The sequence below is a fragment of the Furipterus horrens genome, unplaced genomic scaffold, assembly GCF_987537825.1.
Source record: "Furipterus horrens unplaced genomic scaffold, mFurHor1.1.pri manual_scaffold_6, whole genome shotgun sequence".
Taxonomy (NCBI): domain Eukaryota; kingdom Metazoa; phylum Chordata; class Mammalia; order Chiroptera; family Furipteridae; genus Furipterus; species Furipterus horrens.
Window position 1 is genome coordinate 182,534,118 of NW_028327176.1, and position 18,358 is coordinate 182,552,475.

At 42.6% G+C, this 18,358-nt stretch overlaps 1 protein-coding gene across 3 annotated transcripts in view; it reads left to right on the plus strand.

Moving 5' to 3' along the window:
• The window catches only part of MTHFD1L (methylenetetrahydrofolate dehydrogenase (NADP+ dependent) 1 like), a 192,234-nt gene that overhangs the window by 79,141 nt on the left and 94,735 nt on the right, over positions 1 to 18,358 (plus strand). For all 3 annotated transcript variants that reach the window (XR_016511660.1, XM_090279977.1, XM_090279978.1), the window contains one exon: positions 2,325 to 2,436. Coding sequence is in view for 2 of the 3 variants with exons in the window: in XM_090279977.1 (XP_090136103.1) it covers positions 2,325 to 2,436 (112 nt within the window). In the remaining variant the exon portion in view is untranslated. The remainder of the gene's footprint in view (positions 1 to 2,324; positions 2,437 to 18,358) is intronic.

Sequence of the window (18,358 nt, forward strand, 5' to 3'; positions counted from 1 at the left end):
CGCAAGTGAGAGGCAACCACACAGAGATGTTTCTCTCCCTCTCTTTCTCCTTTCCCCTCTCTCTACAAATAAATAAATAAACAAATAAACTTTTTAAAAAAAGTAAATTAAAAAAAAACAAAACATTTTTTTAAAGAAGAGAGAAATGGAGAGGTCCTAACATTCTACCATGGGTTAGGAAATACGTGCTAGCGTGTGCTGTCCAGTAGGTAGCCACTGGTCACACATGGTGATTTCAGTATAAATTAGTTTAAATAAAATTTGCAGTTTAGTTCTGTAGTTATACTAGCTACATTTTAAGTAGCCTCCTGCGGACAGTGGCTGTTGTATCGGACGGTGCACGTATAGAATATTCTCGGCATTGCAGAAAATTCTTTTTGGACAAAGCTCTTTTAGGGCTCTGATAAGCAAATGGGCAATGTTAATCTTACGAAACGTTTGAGAAGTCCATTACGGAGAATATCTATAGCTTTGTCATCACGAGGAAACCAAGATAGTTCCTGCATTACTTTCCTAAGTGTTCTGCACATAAAGTAAAATACCAGACTCATGATAAATAGTTTTATATCTTCGGGTTAGCCATGGAATAATTGTTTTAGACCAAGTGTTTAACTGTGTACTGTATCGTAGAGCTGCAAACATCAGTCGATGTGAGAGCATATGTGTCTGTTTGAATGTCTAACAAAGACTTGTACACATTTTTGCATTCAAGCTCTACTAGAACTTCCAAAAACAGAGCTCTAATACTGCTTTAGTGACTAACACCCTGTGTGGCCTTTAATTTTAAGTGAAAATTAAAATGCTGCTGATCTAGTCTTTCAGTGGTGTATCAGGCATAGCGATGTGTTCATGCTGATCCAGCCACACCCTGTCACCTGGAGACCAGGGCCCAGTGCTTTTCAAACAGAAGGCCACGGTCAGGGTTGCAGTGTGTAGCGAAGCGAAGGCAGCTGCCCATCCAGGGACAGAGCCTGTGACCTTGTCCTCACTAAAGGTTGCCAGCCTGCGCTAGCTTACTGAGGCAGCCTCCTGCTGGGACTGGCAAGCTTAGGGGGTGATAGAGACTTGGTCTGTTAAATGGTATTTTCTTCAGAGCACTAGAAAGGTTCATCTGGATATAAATGAGAAAGCAGACGTAGATAGACGGGTGGATCTAGACACTAAAGGAACGTGTATACATATCCATAAACGTATGTGTTTGGGTTTCATAGTCCCAGCTTTATTTCCACATACATCTGTATGACCTTATCAGGACCCTGTTACTGTCCCGCCTGAGGATTCGGGAGGGAAAGCAAAGAGAGAACTCACAGAGTGGCTTTGATAAACTCTGTCTTTTTCATTCTGAGAGATGCTTTTCCTTTCACTTCCTGTCTTCCTGCTTTTGTTCAGTTCTCTCAACTTTAAAGCACGTTCAGCGAGCAGCCCATCCTGGTCCATGGGAATTTTCCACGACCTGCGGCCCCTGCCCCCCGCATGGCACCCCCTGTCTTCCCCCGTGTCAGTGAAAGGGCAGCCTGTATTTTCACAGGTGGGGCCAGGGCTTCGTGTACACAGACCCCAGGGGCCCTGGCTGGGCTCTAAATAAAACCTGAACACTTCTTAGATAGCGCCACAGTCTGTTCTCATTGATAAAAGGAAAGTATAGAAATGTCATTAAAACTAAATGTATAGACAGATTTTTGTTCAAAGAATTAAAATGTAATGGTTATCAGACTTAACATGTTAAAGCAAACAATGAGAAAGACTTAAACTGAATTTTAAAAAATCAGAATAACAAGCTTATTATTGTGAGTATTAAAACTTTATGTTTACTTATTATTGCAAATATCCTTATATAGTTGGTCTGCCATGGATTGATTGATTTTTATGTTTACTTTAGATTTTTCTTGAACTAATTTATTAATGAGAAAAAATATAAATATTCCTGCTAGACCATTAGTGTCTAATTCCATTAAAAAAAAATAATAATGCAAAGTAATGCGACCTAAGGTCGGGAGTAGATATCATGGTCACTGAGGCAGCGAACGCAGTGGCTTATCAAAAATATCACAAGAAATAACTGATTCTTAGTGCTTTTTCTCCTTGGTTCAGCATTAAATGTGAATAACACTGTTCTAGAATGTATAAGGAACTTGGACCTTTGAAAGAGTCAAGGTGTTTTAACTTTCTTCGAGAGAATTTGCATGTTAAATTTGCAGTATTACTAAAAACAGAATGGCTTAAGTGAGTCTTTTAAATACCCAGCAGCCTGGTCCACCTTGTTTGCCCCAGATTGACCTTCCCTTTGTCTTTGGGGGATTTGATTTGTTCTTCTATTTCCACAGGGCACGCCTGTGTTTGTGCATGCCGGTCCCTTTGCTAACATCGCCCATGGCAACTCTTCAGTGCTGGCTGATAAAATTGCCCTGAAACTGGTGGGTAAAGAAGGATTTGTAGGTAAGTCATTGCTTTTAAATATAGTTGTAGAGTGTTAAAGAAATTTAAAATGTGATGACTGGAATAGAGTGATATCCATACTGACTTGAAATGTATTCTTTAGATTCACCTTTCCTAGATGGTCTTAGTATTGGAAAAACGCTATGGTCTGGGCTCTGCTGGTGAAATGATACTTTGGTTGGACTGTAGATTCTGATGTCAAGTGCATGTGGGTTTGAGTATAAGCTCTGATACTCACTGGCTGAGAGACCTCAGATGCATTTTAATGACATCTGAGCCTCAGTTTTCTCATCTGTAAAATGGTGATGACAATATTGTATCCAGCCTTCTAGAGTTGTTGTGGAAACTAAGTGAGATTATTCATTCAGGAAATACTGAGAACCTACCATATACAAGGCATGCGACTTAGAGCTGGGGATACAGTGGTGAGCAAAATAGACGTGGCCCCTGCCCCCTTGGAGTGTCCTGTATGAAGGTGTTTACAAGTGCTCAGTGAGGGTTAGTCATTACTAGCAGTAATAGTACTGTTACTAACTTCAGATGAAATCAGGTTGCTCTTCCTTGAATCCAAGTACGTGTCTTGTGGCCTAATGGAGGCAAGAGTCCCAGCCAAGATACCTGGAACTCTTCATTGGCAGGACTTCAAACGTTGGCTGCTGCCAGGCTCTCCTTTGTGGTACCTGTTTCTCTTTGGCTTTTGTTGGGTATTCCAGCCAGAAAGAGGGGGCAGCTGCCACCGAGTTTGCACAGCCCGTGCCAGACCCCTCCCGTGATGGTAAGGCCGGAACAAGACAGAGGATAAACAAACAAACAAGGATTCGTGGGGGTGACACCTTAACTTGACATTGAGGGGTTACGTTGACAGGTAATGTCCATTCGCCGCGCGAGTCCAGCAGTTGCTTCTTTCACACCAGTCATCAGCCTTGTGTCGCACTCAGAAGTGAGTTATTTTATTAGAAAGATCCTGCTGGACAAAAGAACTTAGCTGTGCACTTTCATGAAGTTCATTCAGGGCTGTTGAGGTTGCTCAGGAATTCCTTAGAGACACACAGGCAGGAGCAAATGGGGATTGATGTAGTTCATTCCTCAAAGGTCTGTGACATAAAGCTCCCGTGGGCTTTGAGCCTTCAGCACCAGGGCCTCTCAGAGAGTGGCTAGATGGGCCTGCTCAGCTGATCACGGTGGAATCGTGTAGCTAACGGACAAGGAGGCTGGGTGCGGAATGAAAAGCTGGGTACTTTTTGTGAAGCGGTTGTTCTAATGTATTCACTCCACAAATAAAAGAGCTCCGAGAAGAAAGCACTCAGAGTTCTCTGCCTCTGTACCAGTCCTTACTGTGTCAGAGCGTATTTATGGAATACAGTATTCCCTCACTTGTTGTGGGAATTACGTTCTAGACCCGCCCCCACCCCACGATAGGTGAAAATCTGCGAAGTAGGAACCTTACATTTATTTTAGTATTTATATATATTTTAAGGCTTTATAAACCCTTCCCACACACTTATAAACCATTCCCAGTAATAAATAATTGTATATAATATTTTTAAAAATCCCGTGACACAGTGAGGCCGTGATAAGTGAACCGCGATATAGAGAGGGACTACTGTGCGTGTGATCATTGGCAAAGCGTCTTTAAAGGTGTATGCGGATGATGTCAGCAGAGCATACCAGCTCTGGACGGCCACCATCTTCCAGCTGAGGTCCCTCACTCTCAGCAGAAGCCCCCTGGGCAGTGTCGCTTTTATAAAGTCCTGCTGCTTCGGCTCCTGGTCTCCAGGCAGACCCTTGGCCTCTGACCTACCTCCAGTGGGAGTGCAGCTGTGCCTCCTGCTGACCCTGCTCTGCCATGGGCCGTTTCAGCCTGCAGACTCTTCTTCATGCCCTGGTCCACCACCGTGTCCCCCGAAGGCAGAGACGCCACTGAGCCTTTCCAGTCACTCTTGACAGCCTCACTCACTAGCCGAGGAAGGCGGGGGAGGCTTCACATCCTGCCCACAGGGAGGTGAGAAGGGGGGCTCATCACAGTGACAGTTTCCTTTGAAGAAAGGAAGGCTTCTAACCTTGTCAACGCTTTGAAACCTCAAGGTGGCTGTTGGACGAATGGGATGCAAAAATCTCTTTTCAAACAATTCCGTTGCCAGGGCTACTAGGTCTAGCGTCATGCTTTGGCCTGTGAGCAAGTGACACCATTTTCGGGCCTCCGAAAAAACCTGAAACCCAAAGACCCCCATTTTAACGTCCTTCTACAGAAGTGAAATGCAGTGGCATGTGTTTTATCTGAAGACTGAGGAGGAATTTATGTCCTCAGAAAAGTGATTGTTTAGAGGAGACTATCTCTCTTAAGATATAAAAAGCTCAAACCCAAAAGAGAGAGATCGATAATTTGGGTGACATTTAAAAAATATCTGTTGTATGCTAAAAGATACAAGGTTAAAAGGCAAGTGACAGATTGGAAGAAATAGTTTACAAAGATAATAGACAAATAAACAGCATTCGGAATGTATCAACCACCAAGGGCTACAGGTTGAGAAGTAAAAATGAAATAATCGAATAGAAAATGGGCAACAGCTTTGAAAAGGTCGTTCACAGAAAAAGCCATCTGCCAGAATTTCTGGGTAAAACCTAAAAAGAGCCAATGATCTAGCAATTATTTCACTTCTCTGTAATACCCAGAAAAGAAATAATGGAAAATAAATATTTAATTGTTTGAAATAATTTACTTCAGGACATATTTATTGAGCTTCTGCTTTATGTTGAGTAATCTGTGGTAGGAGCCGGGAATCGAAGATGATTAAGACATGTTTCCCCGCCTGCAGTAATTTGTAATGGGGTCGGGGGGGGGGGGGGGTTGGGGGGGTCAGGGGGGAGTGAGAGACAAGCCTGGAAGCAGAATCTGGTGAGCCCAGTGCACTTAGGAGATGAAGGACCATATTGATTAACTAAGAGCCTTGAGAGATGGTGGGCATCACCTAGATGGAGTTTCTCCATCCTGCTGGTTTAATCTAGTTTTTCATTCCATCCCAACACACATCAGGAATTATTTGGTCTCCTCTGCAATAACTCCTTTACGATACTGGACTCAGGATCCCATTCAGACTTAAAACACAGTGAAGTTTACTTAAGTAATTGCAGAAATTGGTCAGACTAGAGCAAACACTTCATGAGAATCTGGGGAAAGTGCTGTGGGGCACTCTGATTTCTATTTCTACTTTAGTTAACAGGCCTCAGGGGAGTCACTCAACCTCAGTCACTGCTGTCAAGGCAAAACATTGCTTTGGCATCAAACCCCAATTAGGTGTTATTTTTAAGAAAAAAAAGCAAGGAAGAAAAGAAGAACGAGTTCCTACGTTTTTAAAATTTATCTCATATTCAAACCATTTGTAGGGACTTCAAACTTACCCATGAACCATAGTTTTCAAAATTTATGTTCTGTTCCCTTCATTTGTTTTTGATTCCAATTTTGAATGAATACCTTGCCTTCCCTTTGCAATGCAACACACATTTTTATAGCCAGGGGGTTCTTAGCTGATGATCACCAGTCACCTCCTCCCATAATTATATGCATAATTGAGTGTGTATGTGTGTGTGTGTGTGTGTGTTTATTTATTTATTGTTAACCAAAGAAAAACTCCACAATTCTCATTAGATTCTCCAAAAGTGTCATGACTCGAAAAAGATAAAGAACCAGGGTCTATGTCTCCTGACTAATGGAAGTGGTGTGCTCTTTAACCTTCACCTTTACAGCGATCCATAGGGAGATATGGTGCCTTTCAATTTTCCACCCACGTTTGACATTGAGCACTCTTATCAATAGTGCATGTCAGGAAGTTCCCTGATTGATTGAGTCTTCTCGCTATCTGGACAATTTACATAAACCCAGGCTGGGTCCCCTGCTACTGCCTGAGTACATGAGTGTAAACAGACAAGGCAGCAGAAGAGAAAGATCAGACCTGCCCCCAGTTAACTCACGTGCCGGGCTTGGCCCCAAACATTTCAGGATGAGGATTTAAAGATCAGAAGGAATAGCCACAGTGATTCCAAGGCAAACTCAGTGGCACTGGGAAACAAAGCCTTGTTACTACTTTCATTATTAATGCTCCCATTCTATGAGGTGTTCTGAACTTGAAGCCTGTGCGGAAGCTGTCACAGACCTTGTCACTTAATCCTTAAACCGCTCTGTGGGATGGCTGTTATTATCCCCACCTTACAGGTGGCGCAGCCGAAGCTTAGAGAGCGGTACGCAGCCGTGGGCTGTCACTCAGCCGCTGAGTGGCGGGAGACGCACCCTGAGGGCTCCTCTCACCTGTGCAGATGATCCGTTGGCGCTTCTGCCACAGTGATCGTCTCATCTCTGCCTGGTTCCCCGCCACCCATTAAAAGATAATTCCATTCAGACGACCTGTCTACAGCAGACGGTCACATTTAAAAATTGTACCGATGTAATTGTGTTGTGCTGATATATAGTGACATGTGCCAACCGTGGTGGAATACTTTGGGTTCTTTTTTCTTTTCTCCTTACTAGTTTACAAGATCTCCCCCCGCTGATTTGTTGCTCATAAAGGTTATCTCCTGGAGTCACACTGCCTGCTGTCTTCTCGTTGCTCCCCTCACCCCACGTCCTTTTGCAAACAGCTCTGAATCTTCCTACTTGGGCTTTGGGACACGGGGCTTCTGGTTACACCCCGTTGCTGGCTTGTCCTCTGTTTCCATTTTTATTGTTAGGAAATTTTAAATATTCCTTTATTTTAGTAGGTGGGAACCAAACTAAACATTCCTATAATTTCATCCACCTCTTTAAAAAAAGATCTAATATCAAGTGACCATCCAGTTTTCAAAGCTTTAATTCTCCCGGACCTGCCCCTCTTTATGTTACTTAAAGATACTGCAATGCACGCTCCATCTTTGTTACACTTGGGATTTTATTTTTTTTCTCTACTGATTATGTTTGCAATTAAATCAAGGGCCAAAGCTACAGAATTATTGGAGGCCCTGGCTGAAGATCATGTCCTAAATAACCTGCAGGAAACTACTGGACACCAGTAGTGCTTTGTAACCCCTATTCTGAGGAAGGCCTCGCGAGAGAACGGGGTGTTTTATTGTCACCCGGGCTCTCGTTTCTCTGGCGTGGCGCGGCGCCAGGTGTCGTTCTCCCCTCGCTGTCTCTGCTGGCCTCTATTCTGCCTCTTCCCTCTTTGCTTTCACCAGCTAGTGTTCTGCCCCCCTAGAGGTGAAATATTCTGAGTATATGCATATAGTGTTCCAGAAAGTACATAGATTAACATAATAAACACTCATGTTCCCACCACTCAGCTTTGTCAAAAGCATAGCCTGCTGCTGCGTGCTTCCGTGTTTTCTTCATAAAACATTAGAGGCTGGGGTCAGGTCCCTGTGACTCCTTCCCTGATCTTGTTTCCTTTGCTGCTTCTCTTTCTAGAAGTCACCATCCTGACTTGGGGGGCAGGGGTATCACTTCCGAATGTTCTTTTATAATTTTATCACACATATATGGCCCCACAGAAGGTCTAAAACAAATGCTCAAACCCTCTCTGATCCCGACACCAACATCTTGGCTATTTTCACAACACCCCAGGCCAAAATAAATACCTACAACTTTCATTCATTAAGTAGTTGGGTCCAAACAACTTAATGAGTGAATCGCCTAACAACGTAGTGGCTGTCTGAACGAAGAAGGCAGAGACCCTGCAAGAACAATAGTGCTCCGTTCTGAAATAGTCACTGTAACTTATTAGTGAGCTGTGTGACCTTGCTGGGCACCGCACAACTTCTCAATCCCAGAGTCAGTCAACACTCGGAACCTCGTTTCCTGTTCCATGTTGGTTTCTGCACACTTCTCGCTTTTGACTGCTGCAACCACCAAAAAGTTAACTTTGCAAACATGTGATGTCATTGAAAGTCATGCAAAGCGACGATGTTGACTTGGTGAACCACCTCCAACTAGTGGAACTTCCATTGCCCACCAGGTGTGAAAGAATGCCGAGTTTCCCTCCACAACTGAACACATCCCACGACTCCTCTGAGCTCAGAGCACCTCAGGGCGCCTCAGCACATAAGTTTGGGGACCACAGATATGCGGCATGTTTTTGTAATATTGTTAATGTTTTAACATTTTATATGCTAATAACTGTTACTCTCGGCATTGTGCTGTAGCAGGCTCAGCAAACTTTTTCTGTAAAGGGCAAGATAATAAATATTTCTGGCCCTGTGAGTCACAGTGTCTTTGTGCAGAAATGCCACTGCAGAAGCGTAGAGAAGTGTAGATCAAACACGTACAAATGAGGGCGACTGCGTTCCAAAAAATTTTATTTATAGGTTCTGACATTTGAATTTTATATAGTTTTCACATGTGAAGAAATGTCCTTCTTCTGATTGGCTTTTAAACATTTATTTGTATTTTAAAGAAGAAGAAAGTTTAAATCTTCAGGCCACTGTTTGCCAGCCACTGCTCCGTCACTTTCTGTTTTTGTCCAGTGTTACATTTTTGCATTTCCCGAGTGGCTGTGATCAGAGAAGCCTCTGTTACCCATGTTACCTGCAGCATCGCCTTCCTTGGCGTGCACAGAGCATGCGTGTCCGTGCGTTCTTCCTCGGAGGGCCTGTGGAGGCCTTCCAGAGTCTGGACTGCAAGTAATGCCACAGGGAACATCCCTGTTTCTGTGTCTGAGAACATGAGACACAGTTTTCTAGGGTCTGTACCAAGGCGGGAGATTTGGAGGGTTTATAAGTAGGCCCCGAATCACTTAAGTTGTTCTTCAACGGGCCAGTTTCTCTTACCACCCATTTTTTATGAGATTTCTGATTTCTCCTCATTCTTTCCCACATTTGTATTACTAGATTTTCAAACTCTTGACAATCTGATGGTAGTGAAGTGGTATTTCATTATAGTGTGAATGTAAGCGTATATATAGACATTTCAGAGCATTTGTGAATTGCCTATTTTCTTTTGGGTCTTTTATCTTTTTCTTATAAATTTATAGCTGTTTTAAATATATTCTGAACAGGAATCCTTTGCCATTATGTGTTACAGCTATCTTCTTCCAGTGTGGCTTATCTTTAAATGTGTTCATCACACCTTTTTCTCTATCCAACCTTTTCTTTTTTTTTCCCCCATGATTTCTGCTATTGGGGTCATACAGATTAATCTAAATTAGCTTATAAAAGGTTGTGTCTGACATTTAGGTCTTTAATCATCTTAGAAATTATACTTGTTTATGGTGACCCTTTTCCTTAATTCATACGATTTGTGAAATTCTTTTTTCTCAATGATTCTTTCAGAGGTGGTTGTCAGCCCCAGCCCTAAAACGGGGGGCCAGGAAGCCTCAGTAGATGTAAGTCATTCAGGAACTCTGCTCCCCTTCTCTTGTGCCCCAAAGTGTTCAGGGCTAGGGAGGTGGCAGTCAGCTGTTTCCTGCTGGCACCTGCCTCTGGAACTGCTTTGAAATCCATTTACCCTGGCAACGGTAGGGTCACCCTCTACTCTGCCTCCTGAAGCAAAAAGAGCCTGAAGGCTGTTTCTCCAGCTTTGTTTATTGGCTACAGAGATCAGGGCCCTTCCTTCTCGGAGGGGTTCCAGACGTCAGCCCTCCCTCCCTCTCTTGCATTAACAGGTACCAGCAGCAGTACTTGCTCTTTCTGGAGAAGTGAACATCTCTACTCTTCCTGCCCATGTTGTTCAATCCTGAACATTTGTCATAAAAGGTCCCTTGGAACTTTGAAAAGGAAGAATTTAATTTTATAGTCCAATGCTATACATTGCCTATCTACTTTTCTATTTTTATAAGATACTTTGAATAAAATTTCTTTACCTGGAGTACTGAATACTTAGTTTATCTATTTCATTCGTATTTATGTGGCTAATATGTTCATTAAATATGAATTAATCCAAAGGTATTTTTGTGATAAGGAAGAAAGACTCTTTAATCCTCAAAGTAACAAAGTGAAGGTCTTTATGATCAGGCTCAACAGAAAAAGGAATATGTGATGATAGCAATTTTCTAGAATTGATTTTCAGAAGAAAAATACATAACAAATGAAGGCAATTATAAAACTACTTTCCCTTTTATTGTAGTAAAGCATTGAAGACTTTGAATTAGAAGACTAATTTCTATTTGTTTTGCTCTGTGGTGCCTTTGGGACAGGAAATTATAAGAAACTATGGCCCCTACTTGACCTCACTTCCCTGCCTGCCCACAACGGTGCCTACCATCCTGAATTTTGTGCATTGATGATGTTCAGGGTTTTTAGTTGTTGCTACCAACCTACATATATTCTTTGTATATGTCAAATATTTTATAAACATTTTTAAAAACTTAGGAACTAAACTTATTCATTGAAGAGCACCAGATTTTACAATCTGATCTTTCAAAGCTTCACTGGAATTAAATTAGAGTATTATTGAGTTAGATTAATCTTTTTTTTTGGTTCACTTGGCTATCAATCTAGTTTATTGGTCATTTCTGCTATAATACACTGAAAATCAGTATAATGGAGATGATTTTCTTCCAAGCAGCCCCATTAGATTGCAGGCTCCGGCCACCTGGGTTTGAATTGCCCTCTGCCCTGTGCTGGCTGTGACCTTGGGTAAGTCAGTTAACGTTTACAAATCCTGGTTTCTCCTTACCTGTGTCAAGGCTTGTTCTGGGGATGAAGTGCAGTGACGTTGGGGAAAACACAGCCTCTCGCATAAACTGAGCAGTGAATGTTGGAGCTGTTACCACCTGAGGATGCTAAGGACCTTTACTGTAGAAATAAACCTGGTATTTCTTCAAGTGAAGACTTATCTCTGCATGAGTACATTTGTTCGAATGAAACTCACAGGGCGATTAGAGTTCTGACAGTAACAAACGCTACTCCTTGTATCCCTTCTCTTATAAAGGACATGACCCATAGAGGGGCTCTGAGGGATGGAGGGGATCTGAGTACTTCAAACACCCACCTTTGGGTTCGGGGAATCCTTCCAGGAAGCCTTGTCTAAAATGCTTTGCATAGTTACCAGGGAGAAAGCAGGGTACGCTGGAATCCAGGAGAGCCACAGGACATGGTATCTTCTGGGACATTTCTCTCCCTCCCTAAGCCTGGCCCTATCCTGGAATGCAAAGGAGAAGAAGAAACTGAAACATGGCAATTGTTGAGAAACAGTACAGAGAACCTTTGCAATGACATTAAAGGTTTAAATTAAAAACATATGATCTAAATTCAGCTGGCATCTGTAACATCTCAAGCGTATTCTTGGTGCCACGAGGGTTGCTAACCATAACATTAGGGAATTTGGCTCCTTATTTGGGAACAACCATCACTGCCAATGGTGGGGGGAGAGAGAGAGAGAGAGAGGAGACCAATCCTTTTGTGGTTTAAGAAAACGGAGTAGCCCAGTCATTTAGTATTTGCTACTTTTAGCCAAAAACATATAGAGACCATAGGTCCATTTAATGGAGCATCTGATTGTACTTCTAAATTTATTTGCTTTCATGGAAGTGCTAGTAAATAATGCAGAGCTTAATTGGGCAGCTTCTATAAATGTATTTGCTTTGGTTGAATTTACAACCTCTCAAGTCAGAATATCATCAAAAGCTGACGTCAAGGATTTTCACTTAAGGAAAAAAAAAAAGCTAAACTAAATTAGTTTGCACTATAATGTAACCCTTAACTGCCAGCCAGTTTTCATGAGGGATCCTGAGACCTAACGCTGACCTGTACGTCATGTGTTTTAATATATTTACTAATGAAATATCAGGAAAAGTGTTCAGAATTTACAGAAGGAATGTGGTGTCGTGTCTTCTCTAACCTGCCCTTTTCATTTAATACTAGGTTTCTAAGATTCAGCCAAGTCCTTGCACCTAGCAAATATGACACCATTGATATATCCAGTCTCTTGCCAGCAAACATTTAGGTTGTTTCCAGTTGCCGTGTTACAAACAGTAAATGCTATGATGCGCCACCGTTCTTGCTCTTATCCTCTGGTACGCTTGCTGCCGAGTTTCACCTGGGAAAATTTCGGACAGGTTGGCAACATCCTCTGTACGCATAATGTAAAGCGATTTCAAAAATAACTTCCCTTCGTTAAAGTCATACTCCCATCCTTATAGAAGAATCAGAAAGTCTTTGAAAGTAAAGAAAAAAATTCCAAACATCTCTAATATCTCCATACAAAGATAATTCCAATTTTGTTTTAATGCGTCCATACTTCTCTGTGGGTTTCTCTTTAGAGGTCCGTTATAATCCTGTTGAGATGAGTTACTCAGTTTCATCTTGAGCACTTCTGTATAGAGAACAGTGTCCTGGCTGAGCCTCGGTTTTCTTTCTTTTTTTTAAACAGTTTATTTATTTATTTGTTTCTTTGTTCATTTATTTTTAGAGAGAGGGGAAAAGAGAAAGAGAGAGAGAGAAACATCACTGTGCGGTTGCCTCTCACTAGTGCCCCCAACTGGGGACCTGACGTGCAACCTAGTCATGTGCCCTGACTGGGAATCGAACCAGCGACACTTGGCTCGCAGGCCGACGCTCAACCCACTGAGCCACAGCAGCCAGGGCTTCAGTTTTCTGAAAAGAGTCCATCTTAAACTTTCCCCCCTTTGCTGTTCTCTGCCACCCCCGAGCCCCACTGTCCCCACAGGGGCCCTCTCTGTGGCTTATCTAGGGTTCCACTGCTTTCCACCTGCATCCCTGTCTGCACCATTTCCTGCAGACCTCAGCTCCTTTCATTCTTTTGGATATTTGTTTCTCTCCAGTGCTTTGATGGTCAGTTCTGACTTTTTCACTGGACAGGGCTCTTCCTTAAAGCGCTTTGGAAACATCAGCCTATCCTGGCTCACCTCCCCCTCCCAGCAGGGGCATCCTGCTGTCTCTGGTCTCTAGCCCTTGGAACGCCCCTCCTCGGATCCTTTCTCTACCTGCCTGCACTCTCGCCCCCTACAGGATTGGCCATCCGCACTTGACCTCTGGCCAGGACCCTTCCTTGACCACACGGCTCAGATACCCAGGGGCCTCCTCAGACTTAAAATCCCTACACTGTCATGTTGATTCTCTCTCCTCAAGCCCTAAACCTGTTCCCCCACCTCAGTTAATGACAGGGTCATCCTTGCAGATGCTTTCGCCAGAGCATTGAAATCATTCTTGCTTCCTCCTTTTTATCCACATCCCCACGTCCAGTCCATCAGAATGGATATGACCCAACCACGCTGGTCACCACCAGCTGTCCCACCTGGTCTAGGCCACCGCCATCTCTGCCCGAGCTTTGTAACAGCCACTCCCACCCCCATCCTGACCACAAGATCTGTTTCCATAATACCCCCAGCGTGGTCCTTCTGAGGCCTCAGTCAGGTGCCATCCACCTCTCCGCACACCCGAATAAACCCAGACTTAGCCTTTGCCCCGCCTGCCCCTCTGATCTCAGCTCCTCCTGCCCTCCCTTTCCCTCAGTCTGCCAGCACCTGGCCTGGAGCAGGTCGGGCCTCTGCACGTGCTGTTCACACTCAAGGTCTCGTAAAACATGGTCCACTCCCTGGCTTCCTTCACGTCTCTCCTTCGCTGTCAGAGGGGCCTCTGCGCACCTGCGAGCTGGAAGAGCACCGCCCTCTGCCAGCAGCCCATCCTCTGTGCTGCTCTTGTCCTGCCACTAGGATAGCAATGCGCTACAGCGCCGCCACTTTGGCCACCTTTGGTCACTGCTGTGTCCCCAGCTTCCAAGCAAATACCTAATGCACGTCTCCCCAGTTCAAAGAACCGCACAGAGGTAGAGAGCAGTCCCTGAAAGCTTCACCTCAGAAGTATAAGAATGATCAGCTTGGGTTCTAGGTACATCCCCGGTTCGAATCCTCGCCCTGTTCCTGATCAGCTCTGTGACTCCAAGCAGCTTCTGTAGCCCAGTGTGTTCTTGAAGGTGACGCGCCCATTTCCTCTTTTATAGCAGGTACTAAAGTGAAACTCGGGTACTAAAACTTTCTGTATATAATGTCAAAAAGCAATACAATGTGTGAGTTGTGCTATAAAAGCATTTTATGATAGCAGTTTGTATTTCGGTATGTATTCATTAGCAGAAATACATACTGTAACTCCACCGGAAGCTGTTCTGAGTGGTCAGGTGCTTACACCTGTGTAGTGCATGGGACAGCCACAAATGCAGATGCAGAAGGACTCATGTGTTGTTGGCATCTCCGGTGGCACAAGTGGTGACTGGCTTTGGCGATGCGATTTCCTCAAAAAGGGGACAGCTCTTGACAGTTCTAAAGAAAACAAAGGTTCATCTTCCTTTGCTGTCCACTCATGTGCATTCCTTAAAAGTTCAACACATACCGATAGCTTGAAAAAAAAATTTTATATTTTTATATACAACAGATTGGGGGAAGGGTTCAAGGCTCATATAATCCTAACAGGTTTTCAACTCCAGGGGTGTCTAGGGGAAAATCTTGAGTGGCAAGGGACCAATCTTGGTGGGCCTGTCCTGCACATTGCCAGAGGCCAGCTTCCTGGCCCCACTCACCAAATGCTGACAGCTCCTCCCAGCCCCGGAGAGACTAGGCGTGCCCCTCTCCACCAGCAGCTGACAGCCCTCCCACACCCCAGTTCTCCTCTCTGTAAAGCCAGGGGAAACGACATGACCTAAAACATAAGGCAATGGACAGGAACGACACATGGAAGCCACGCAGGGCATTTCCTGGCATGGATAAGTCTTTGCTAGAAGTAACGAGAATTTGCCTTCCTTGAGGACCTGCTGAATGCCTTCTCTCTGTGTGTATGTGTGGTCATGACCCCAGCATGGAGTTACCAGGGTAACCCCCGTTTTACAGGTGAGGAGAGCAAACATTAGCTTGAGTCTGTAGTTGCCCAGAGGACGTCAGCTAGAGCGAGGGGGAGCCGGAATTCAACCCTAAGCCCCTGTTAGAAAGGGCTTTACCAATTTCTAAAGGTTTGCTTTCATCCATATCATCCCGTAGCATAGCAAATAACGGGCATGAAATAAATGTTTTCTTGAATGAAAAACTATTACTGTACATCAGTTTACTGAGTAGCTTATCTACTGGTAAACATGTCTGAATTTCCACTGGGCTTTTTATGGTGCATTTAAGTATATGTGCCCAATGGTTTGCTGAAGGGGTAATTAAATAAATCTATTAAAAGAGTAATTAAATAAAAAGAGCAAAATGTTTTGAAAAAAAGTTAAGAAAGATATTTTGAACTTTAGGAATGTCTAACCTGACCTTGACTGTTTGCATTTACAAAATGCAAATTTATTTTCAATGTGGTATCTGGCCTATCCCTACTTATGATTTATATATATACCCTAAATAATGTGCTCATAATGTAGTTCTGCTTACCATCATAAAATGTGGAGATAAAATAGGACCCTTGTCAAAACTTTGTCTTGCAGAGTTAACATAAAATGATTTTAAAGTGTGAGCCAGAGGTTAAGCTTGAGTCTTAAAATTCATAAACTGCATAGGCTTTCCAAGAATTTTTTTTAATATTCATTGCACAATGACTTTTAAATTTACATTGTATGATTGCTGTCTCACTCCAGCTTGGCTAAGAACTTTTAGCCTGAAAAGAGTCAAATGACTCTTCCCTAGTACATAAACCACAGTTTAGAAAATTGCAATTAGATGAGGTTGTTTTTAAGTTTTTAGCAATGTTTTCATAATTACAAAATTACAATATTGTATTGCTGTTCTCATACAAAGAAAATGTAGTGGACTTTTGAGCAAGGACTATTAGGAAGTTGATCATTGCTAAAGAACAGAACAGAGGATCCTTTTGTGGACCTTTTACATCTTTTGGGGGCAGAGAAAGAAACATTGATTATTACTGCTCTCTAAAAGTCTCAGCCTCTTACCAGCTTCAACCACAAGTGTGGTTTTAACAATTAATGCTTTGATACCAATAATATCAATAAAAGAGAACTACCCAATGTTTAAAATAATTGTGTGAATTACAAAGAACTTGGGTATCCAGTTCAAAATAAAGCTGAGTAAAGTAACCATAGAAATGAAGGAGGTGTCTCAATGGCACAAAGACCTCTTGCAATTGAAGAATTTAAGTAGAATTGTAAAGCGCAAACTAACAGTCAGCCTCACATCAACTGGGGAAGCCCTTGAAGGCACGTAATGTATTCAGGAACAGGACAGGAACGCTCCAGTCACCACCACATTCGTCCTCACTCTGGACGTCCTAGCCAATGTCATAAAACAAGAACCATTACAAAGTATAAATATTGGAAAGGAAGAGGCAGGTTTTTTCATTTTTTTTTATGTGTAGCATGATTGTATAACTCGAAAAATTCAAGACAGTTACTTTAAGTAATAAAAGTTTTGGTTGGCTAGTTGGATGCAATGTAAATATGTAAAAATGAATAGTGTTCTTTTATATCAGCAATAAAGTCTGATGCTGTAATGGGGAAAGTATCCTATTTTTGTGTGTGTCCCCAAGACTATAAATATCTAGGAATAAATGTAACAACAAATGAGCATATAGAAAGAAAGCCATAAAAGTTTATTGAAAGACACAGAACAAGACCTGAATCATTGGTGAGTCACACACCATGTCCTTGGGTGGGAGTGATCAGTGTTCAACAATCATATTCCTCTGTCAAACTAAGATGTGAATGACTATGAAATTGAAATCGGTGTACTGCACCATGCCACGCTCTGCTGTGCTGTACCATTCAGTACTATGCTGTGTTATATAGTTACCATAAAAGCTATGGAGGAAGATGAGCGTCCTTGTTAAATCAATAGCAATATTTGTCTAGATCCTCGAAGAATAGATTCATGCAGAAGATGAGAAAAAATGTTTTAATAATGATGGATGACTTACTGAACTCTAAATATCAAAACAAGATAATATTGCCACATTAATAGAGATGGACACACACAAAAACCCTATCCAAAGAACATCTAGACTATCCTTTTGTAGACTAGTTCATTATATGTAGAAATTAATAATTTGATACAGACAGCATCTCAGGTCAGTGGCAAAATGGATGGACTAATGATTAAATGACATTCAGACATTTGGCTATTAATTTTAAGATATAAATTTTAGAGTCATGTATCACAATATATTCAGAATAGAGAGAGATCAAATTTTTATTTTTAAGATTTTATTTATTTTTAGAGAGAGAGAAAGGGAGGGAGAGGGAGATTGCTTTTATTTGTGGAAAACATGTTCATGGTGACTTTCTCCTCTTTTTTTTTTTTTGGTATTAAAATTTTTACAATTAGCGTGTGTTATTTTTGTTTTACAAAGGAAGAATTGACATGAAAAATCTGAAGTAATTTGACACACAGAGTTAGGGAGAAACATTTGAGGCACAGGGCACAGACCAAGCAAATGATGTAGGTGGGGAAGTGTTGGTGGGTTCAGGGGGCAGTTTTACCAGAATATAAGACGTGTGGAGATGAATCTCATGGTTACATGAGGTCGTTTTCAAGGGGAATAAATGATAACCTGAAACGCCATGCTTTCAATTACTGGTGGGGATGAATGGACGATTTTTAAATAGTGGTTCCAGTAAGACTCTCCTGAGATGTCATCTGAAGCAAGTTTTGAAGAATGCTTAAGATAAAACCCAATGAAGCAGGGCAGAGATGGAGGAGAGGTCAGCACGGAGTTATGGCAGGGAGGACAGACTGGAGTTATATTCTCAACAACCTTACAAGTCAGGGAGAAGAGTTAGTGTAGCTCCTAATCCATGAGGACTTCCAGAGTGATGATGTCAAGAGTTGTCCCCAGGACTCCACCTAAAGATGGTATTTCTTTCCGGTTCCACCTTCCTTCATCAGTTAGGTCACTCCCTGAAGAGAGTCAGTGAGGGGCAGGAGAGGCCAAGGTCGCATTCAGTGGAACTCCCTCCCCAGGACAGGACTCCTTCGGCAGTTAGAGATGAGGGGCTGTTGTACCTTTTCTGGGC